At 46.8% G+C, this 8,046-nt stretch overlaps 1 protein-coding gene across 2 annotated transcripts in view; it reads left to right on the forward strand.

The window, feature by feature from the left end:
• Nucleotides 1-547: 547 nt before the first annotated feature.
• LOC123499544 (neuroglobin-like) overlaps nt 548-8,046 on the forward strand; it is a 267,612-nt gene continuing 260,113 nt past the window's right edge. The window contains exon 1 of one of the 2 annotated variants that reach the window (XM_045247648.1): nt 548-1,089. In XM_045247648.1, coding sequence (XP_045103583.1) covers nt 911-1,089 — 179 coding nt within the window. In that variant the 5' untranslated portion in view covers nt 548-910. Of the gene's footprint in view, nt 1,090-5,975; nt 6,794-8,046 lie in introns of those variants that run through there. The other variant, XM_045247649.1, reaches the window with a different exon arrangement.

Below are 8,046 nucleotides of genomic sequence, written 5' to 3' on the forward strand. Positions count from 1 at the left end.
GGCGTCATTGCAAAGTGTGGTCTGATAATTTTGTGGATCACTTTATTAAGTTCAAGGAAAAGCCGCACCATTCAGGGCTTAGGTCGTGCCCTTCTGACCCCTCCTCCCCGCATCACCCTTCCGACACACACGCCAGGACGCGGCACCGTTCGGCACTGTTTACCTCATAAGTTAGTGGAGACTTATGGCACTTGAAAGTTCTTGCCAGCTGCGTGCTTTGGGTTATTGTGCGGTAATGGCGCCGTGTGTGTGTGTGTGAGAGAGAGAGAGAGAGAGAGAGAGAGAGAGAGAGAGAGAGAGAGAGAGAGAGAGAGGAGACGGAGCCACTACTAACACCACTGCTTCATCCAATGCCACGTGTACTGTATAGCACCACAGACACCCACGCAGCGCCAAACTGCGTGAAGCGATCGGCCAGTGGAGGCAAGAATACTGCTACGTGACGAGCGAGCGCTGGGGGCGGAGTGTGGGTGCGGCGGAAGTGTGAGGCAGGGAAAGCGTAGGATAGTGGCAAGATTGATAGGGGCACTGGGCAGGCGGTCAGTCCGTTTTCAGCTGTGGGCGCGAGTGGTGCCCGGCTCTCGCTCCCGGCGGCGCTCCTCACACGCCTGCTCGCCTTCCTCGCTCGCTGGTGGGGTTCGAGGGACAGGACGCGCTGTGACGCACTGTGTGGCCTTTCCTTGCCTGTGTGGGGCCACAAGCCTCTGAGAACCCTCCGTCCGACCTTGTGGTGGTGTTGAAGCAGGATTTACTCGGCGGTGCAACACCAGGGCGGCTCAGAGCGAGACACTGACTCTGAAGAGGCGCACACGCCCTGCAGATTTTGTGACTCGGAGCGAGAGGAGGGACACTTTACAAGGGCTCGACTAAGTGGTGGCGAGGTGCCCTCACCTCAGACCTCGGCGTCAGGATGGGTTGTCTCTTCAGTAAGACCAACAAAGATAAAGACCCTGACCTTCCTGAACCCCCACAGCCGCCGCCGCCTGACCCTCGTCTGCCCCTCACGGCGCGGCAGAGGTTCAACATCATCAAGTCATGGAAAGGCATCTCCAGAGCCATCGAGCCCACGGGAGTCAACATGTTTGTCAAGTGAGTGCCAGGGACAGGGAGGGAAGGGTGAGGGAACACAGGAACTGTGATGAACAAAAAACTGCTGAAATATAACCAGGTTTTTTGGAAGGAAACAAACAGGAGGTGTGTTTCTTGTGTATGTGTGTAAGAAATACTGTAAAAATGAGGAAGATGAGATATAGAAGGAAGATGATGATGAGGAGGAGGAGGAAGAGACGGTTGTAAAAAATGAGAAACAAAGAATGGAGCAGGTATAATAAAACATAAGTTATACGAAATGAGTCTGTGCTACATATTTGTATTTCTTCAGTAACGTGAGTATGTTTAAATAAGATAGGAGGAGACGGAGGTGTAGGTGGAGGATGAGGATTAGTGAGGCGGGAAGGGAAACATTTAAACAAAGACTCATTCGGTGAGAGGAAGCCTTTAGTCTACAACGAGGTTACTTGCTTGAATGGATCGCTCCCTTGTTGAGGTCTTTTGAGGTAATGTGAACGCTTCCCCCGTGGACCGCTTCTCTCTTTGCTGCTGTAAAGTGTGCTCCGCCGCCTGTGGGACGCATTTGCACGGGGCTTGTCAGGGGCAGGAAACTTTTCATAGATGGAGGAAATTCTTCAGTACGTGCACATTTATGGAAGCTCTATCAATCTCCAAATGCTAAACAATTTTTCTTTTTCTTTTTCTCTTTGTTGTTTTTAACTTTTTCTTCCTTCGTCCCAGTGTCAGAATTTAGTGCACTGGTAGACAATTTTTGTTTTTCTGATCATCTTCCCGCGTCGTTTCCCCAGTGCTGATCAGGAGTTAATTGTCAGGAGTTAGTGGCAGGCATCCTTCCCTTCCAGCTGCTCCTGACCATTGCCTCATCTGTGACTCTTACCCTTTCTTCCTTATCTCCAGTTCACCTCTAATCTCTCTCTCTCTCTCTCTCTCTCTCTCTCTCTCTCTCTCTCTCTCTCTCTCTCTCTCTCTCTCTCTCTCTCTCTCTCTCTCTCTCTATCTATCTATCTATCTCCTTATAAGCTACAGTTTTTTTTAGATACTGACCTTTTTACTATAGACTTTGAAACTTAGAAAAATGTACGAGATTAATCAGTGCCTTAGTTTCCCACACCAGTCCATCCCTTAAGCCACTTCATCTCTCTTTCTAGTTATCATCTACAGTCTTTAAAATAATCACCAATGTTCCGCCGTCTCTGAAATACATATGTATTGTACAAGAGGAGCCAAAGTTAATCTTTCAAATTCAAATTTTTGAAATTCAAAATGTTTATTTAGCTTTTACAAACAAATCTTAAACTTATAGTGGACATGTTATGTGATACAGCTGGGCCCGTTAAATGAACACATTTTTTACAGGCCCCTATGAGATGCTCATCATTAATTAATTTCTAGACAGTTTAGACTTAATCTTAACAACTTACAACTTCACTGTGTATGCTTTTCAGTGCTTTTCGCTTCCACACTCCGTCTCTCATCTCACTCTGCCTCCCATTTATCTCTTGCGGCTTTCTTTAAACACTTAGCTTTGTACTGCCGTCTCTTAAATGCCTCTAATACAAATAAGAAAAGATACTGTTAACTTTTTCTATATATTTTTCTTGTGTGTCTATGTAACTAAAATTTTCCGCCACCAGTCAGTTCTTCATCCTACTCTCCGTCCTTCTCGTTGCCTCATCTAACCTTTCAGCTTGTCGTCTTTGTTCTGATCTCATGAATAGTCCTGTTGCTAAGCCGAGAAGAGAAGGCAAAAGTCAACCTCGTGTATATATTTTTTCCGCATGTGGCAAAGCAAATAACATCTCACAGTGCTTTGAATGTCAACGAGGGGCGCTTTAATTCTTTCCCTCTGCGTATGAGTGAGTGACTTTCTTTTTTTCTCTTTCATCATTCCTATATTTGTTTCACTGTTCATATGTTAAGAGGTGTTGCATTCAGACCATTCATTTGTTTATCAATGTTGCCCAAAAGAACACTGTGGTTATAAAGTCATTGCATCTGTCTTGTGTCCACGTGCTTGTGGAAAGCTTGTGAAAGTTCGAATGCTCTCTCTCTCTCTCTCTCTCTCTCTCTCTCTCTCAATAAGAGAGGAGGAAGACGAAGAGAAGAAAGGAGTGGTGAGGAGGAGTAAAAGAACAAAAGGTGTGTGTGTGTGTGTGTGTGTGTGTGTGTGTGTGTGTGTGTGTGTGTGTGTGTGTGTGTGTGTGTGTGTGTGTGTGTGTGTGTGTGTGCGCGCGCGCGTCATGCATTTCGTCATAATCCACGTGCACCTTTAGGCTTCAGAGGGGTGGAGAGGATGGGAGCGAGTGGGGAAGGAGGAGGGAGATCGTGGGTGGGGGGGGCGTACACTTTCCTTTATAGTGACACAACCTCTTCAATTCCCTCGTGGCTCACACACCTGACTGATGCTGCTAGTGGAGCTACTGATGGAGGAGGAGGAGGAGAAAAGGAGAAAGAGGACAAGAAGGTGGTGGGTTCTAAGTTTCATGATAATTGATAGAAGTAAAAAAAAATCCGGTGTTGGTCATTAGTGGGACATTATGGTGATATGAAAACTCTCTCTCTCTCTCTCTCTCTCTCTCTCTCTCTCTCTCTCTCTCTCTCAGTTTGTCCGCCTTCCTGTATGTTTGTTCGTTTTAGTCCGATTTTTTATATGTGTACGTGGTGTGTCCATGGAATTATGTAAAGGGTTATGGGGCGCGCTCGTGTATCCTGTGAAGGGGAAAAGTGATGGCTGGCTGAGTTGTGCAGGGTTGTGAAGGGCAGGAGGTCAGATATCCATTATGCAGGCTGTGATGTAGGAGAGAGCTCTATAAATAAGTTTCAGCGCCTCATCCCAGCTACTTTTCACACCCTCTAGTCTGGTGGAAGTTTCTGTGTGTGTTCTAAGGTTATTTCCATGATTTCAGTGATTGTAATTGGAATTTTCAAGTGTTTTCATGATACTTATTGTAGTGGTAGGGTTTTCAATAGTGTTTTTGTGACTGCAGTGACGAATATAGAATTTTCAAAGGTGTTTTTTAATGGTGCTAGTGATAGTGACGTTTAAAGAAGGAATTTGCACCATGGCTATGTGTGCTAAGTTTTAGTGAAAGTTACTGTGTTAGAATTTTGAAGGAGCTTTTCATGATTCTAGAAATGATTACAGTGGAGGTTTTTAAAAATGTTATCATAATTCTAGTGATGGTAAACTATTAAGAATTCTGCACCATAGCCTCTCATATTTAGTCTGGGTCGTGTGAGTCCCATTTTTTTAGGATTCTTTTATTACAGTGGAGGTTTTCAAGGGTGCCTTCATGATTCCAGTAATGGTTAAACAAAATTCTGTACCTAAGATAATTTCAAAACCTCCTATAGAAGTTAATCAGGTAGTCTGGCAATCTTCTAAAAGTCAATCAGGTAAGGCTGTGTGAGTGTTTTTTCAGGGTTCTCGTAGTACCGTGGAGGTCTTCAAGATTCTATGGAAGGCTAAACAAGAATTCAATACCGTCAGTGGTAGAATATGCGTGAGAACCGGACTGATAATCTCTGTGGTCTTAGAAACTATTGTCAATGAAAGGCTGTACATATCGCTCCTAGATGCAGACCATGTGCAAGTGTGAATCATTGAGGCTCCTTGAAGAAACTATTGGCCATCGCTTTTACCAACTTCTTATCGTCTCGTATTTCTGAAACTAGGCCCACTTTGTTGTTGTTGTTGTTATTATTGTTGTTGTTGTTTTCTTCTACTTCTTGTTCTTGTTTTTGCTCTTGTTTTTGTTCTTGTTCTTCTTGTTTTGTTGTTTCATTGATTTTGTTTGTATTTTTGTTGTTTTTGTTGTTGTTCTTTTTCCTTCTTCTTCTTCTTTTTCTTTTGTTAATGTTGTTATTGTTGTTGTTGTTGTTGTTGTTGTTGTTGTTGCTGTTTTTTCTTTTGTTTTTGTTCTTGTTCTTGTTCTTCTTTTCGCCTATTCACCTTCCTCTTCCTCCTCCTCCTCCTCCTCCTCTTCCTCCTCCTCCTCATCTTCCTTTTCTTCCTCCAACTCCTCTTTCCGCAACACACTCCATCAGCGCCTTCCTGAGTCACAGCCATTACACACATGTCTCCCATCACAGCATCCATTAACCTTTTCTTAGTTCTTCCCCTCTCTCTTTCTCCTGCCAGGCCAGTAGATCTTCCTTACTTACAACGTCTCGGCATTGAAAGCATAAAGCGTGAGTCCTGCCAAGGTTGCCGCTGCCTCCCTTCAACGCACACTAGCCAGTAGCGATATTCGATACTAAGTTTTCGTCAGGGAGTGAAGGAGGGACGGGAGGGTATTCGATAAAGGGGGATGGAAAATGAAAAAAAGAGAGAAAGAAAGTAGAAAGTGGAGGATGAAAGTGAGAGGCAGGTAAAGAAGAGCGGAAAGAGGAGGAAACAAAGAGAGGGAAGGGATAGAAGAGGGAGATTGAAAAGAGAGAGAGCGGGAAGATGGGAAGATGAAGTTAAAAGAAGGAGAGAAAGGGAGAGGAGAGGAGAGAGAGATAGTGGGGGAGGGAGATAAGGTGGAGGAGGAGAGGGAGGAGAGAAAATAAGGGAGGAGTGAAGAATGAGACGTGATGGTGGTGACAAGAGGACACCTAGAGTGGAGACAGGTGGTGACAGGAAGAGGGAAGGGAACAGGAGCAGGAAGAGGTCCGGTGGTCAGCCTTCTTTTCTATCTGTCCATCGTCTGTCTAGCTGTCTTTTCTGGTTATTATTGTTATTGTTGTTGTTGTTGTCTTCGTCATCGTCATTATTATTATTATTATTATCATCTTCAGCGGTAGCAGTAGTAGTAATAGTAAAAGTAATTATAGAATTTGTAATAGTAGTGACTAGTGGAGCAGGATGAAGAAAAGAGAAGAATGAGTAGAATGAGAGGATGGAAGCAGAGCGTAGGAGCCCCGGCTGTGTCAGTGCGTGGCATAGTTGGTCCTACAAGTTGGAGCGATGAGTGCCCCTAGGCCTCCAGGCAGCGGCATGTATGATAGGCCAATTTGTCGATAATGGAGGGGCCGCCACCACCGCCACTGGCACTCGCGTAACGCTACAGCTCTGCGCAAATGAACGGCCAGTCACGGCGAGGCTGTCGTTACGTGATGAGTGAGCTGTCAGGGCGAGTTGCGACAGGTCTGGTAGGCGTCGGACACATGTTGGACGCCTGCAAGAGTAGGTGAGGCTTTTAGTCTATTCTCAGCTGTGGGCGCGAGTGGTGCCTGGCTCTCGCTCCCGGCGGCGCTCCTCACACGCCTGCTCGCCTTCCTCGCTCGCTGGTGGGGTTCGAGGGACAGGACGCGCTGTGATGCACTGTGTGGCCTTTCCTTGCCTGTGTGGGGCCGCAAGCCTCTGAGAACCGTCCGTCCGACTTTGTGGTGGTGTTGAAGCAGGATTTACTCGGCGGTGCAGCACCAGGGCGGCTCAGAGCAAGACACCGACTCTGTAGAGGCGCACACGCCCTGCAGATTTTGTGACTTGAAGGGAGAGGAGGGACAAGGGGTCGATTAAGTGGTGGCGGGGTGACCTCACCTCAGACCTCGGCACCAGGATGGGGTGTCACATCACCAAGAACAAGAGCAAGGAGGATGACCTTCCTGAACCTCCCGAGCCACCGCCGCCTGACCCTCGTCTGCCCCTCACGGCACGGCAGAGGTTCAACATCATCAAGTCATGGAAGGGCATCTCCAGAGCCATCGAGCCAACGGGAGTCTACATGTTCGTCAAGTGAGTGGCAGGATGGTTAAGGGGGGAGGGAGAAGCTGGGGATGACAGCTGGACTATTGGGTCGAGAAGTAATAAAATGCTGAGAGGAGAGAGCGGCGTATGAAAAGAGCGTGGGAGGGAGGCGTGAACAATGCAGCACAGTGGATTCGGTGGAGCAGGGAAGAACATGATGATGGGGGCCCACTGGAAGACAGGTAATGGGAAAAGGATAGGAAGAATGATTGCTGCAGGAAAAGTTTATGATTGCTTTAAGAAAAAGCTTGAACTCAATTTTCAAAGATGTCAGTAACTTTGACAGGCGAGAGTCCTTCACAGGTAGAATGCTGCAGTGATCTTCTCACTACGTGTGAGCGTGGTACGTACAGGTACAGGCATGGCATGGATGTGAGAGTGGCGCGGCAGCTTTACCTGACAACTTATTAGTGAGGCAGCTGGCAGTCAGGCTCCAGCTTTCCGTTACTGGGCGCGGGAGTCTTGCCATCCTCCTGTGGTAGTGACCTTGGCACCTGTGGTCCTGACGGTGGTCACTGTAAGGGACCTTTGCAGATGACTACTGTCACAGGGCAGGAATAATAGTGGTGTGTGTGTGCGTGTGTGTGTGTGTGTGTGTGTGTGTGTGTGTGTGTGTGTGTGTAATTCACTACGGTCATCTGCTGGTCACCCGGCCAGCCTTCCCCATTACGGAGCGAGCTCAGAGGTCATAGACCGATCTTCGGGTAGGACTGGGACCACAACACACTCCACGCACCGGGAAAGCGAGGCCACAACCCCTCGAGTTACATCCCGTACTTACTTGCTGCTAGGTGAACAGAGGCTACACATTAAGAGGCTTGCCCATTTGCCTCGCCGCACCCGGGACTCAAACCCATGCCTTTTCGGTTGTGAGCCGAGTGTGCTAACCACTACACTACGCGGTGAGTGTAATTCACCACGGTCGTCTGTGTGTGTGTGTGTGTGTGTGTGTGTGTGTGTGTGTGTGTGTGTGTGTGCGTGTGTGTGCGCGCGCGCGCGATAGAGGAACAATGTAATTATCGTGATCTATTTTTATTATGGCAGTAAATGGTAAAGTGAACAAGCTGACCTTCCGTTACAACTAGCAATAGACACCATTTTGATGAATATGTGACATTGCACAGGTTGACATTTTGAAAATGATAATCTCTGAAAAAAATGGTTTCAATAGAAACACTCCATTTCAATATTGTTGGAATATTTGATGAATCTTTTTGTGAAAGAATTGTTGCATTTTCTGT

This window comes from Portunus trituberculatus, chromosome 50 (assembly GCF_017591435.1).
Source record: "Portunus trituberculatus isolate SZX2019 chromosome 50, ASM1759143v1, whole genome shotgun sequence".
NCBI lineage: Eukaryota > Metazoa > Arthropoda > Malacostraca > Decapoda > Portunidae > Portunus > Portunus trituberculatus.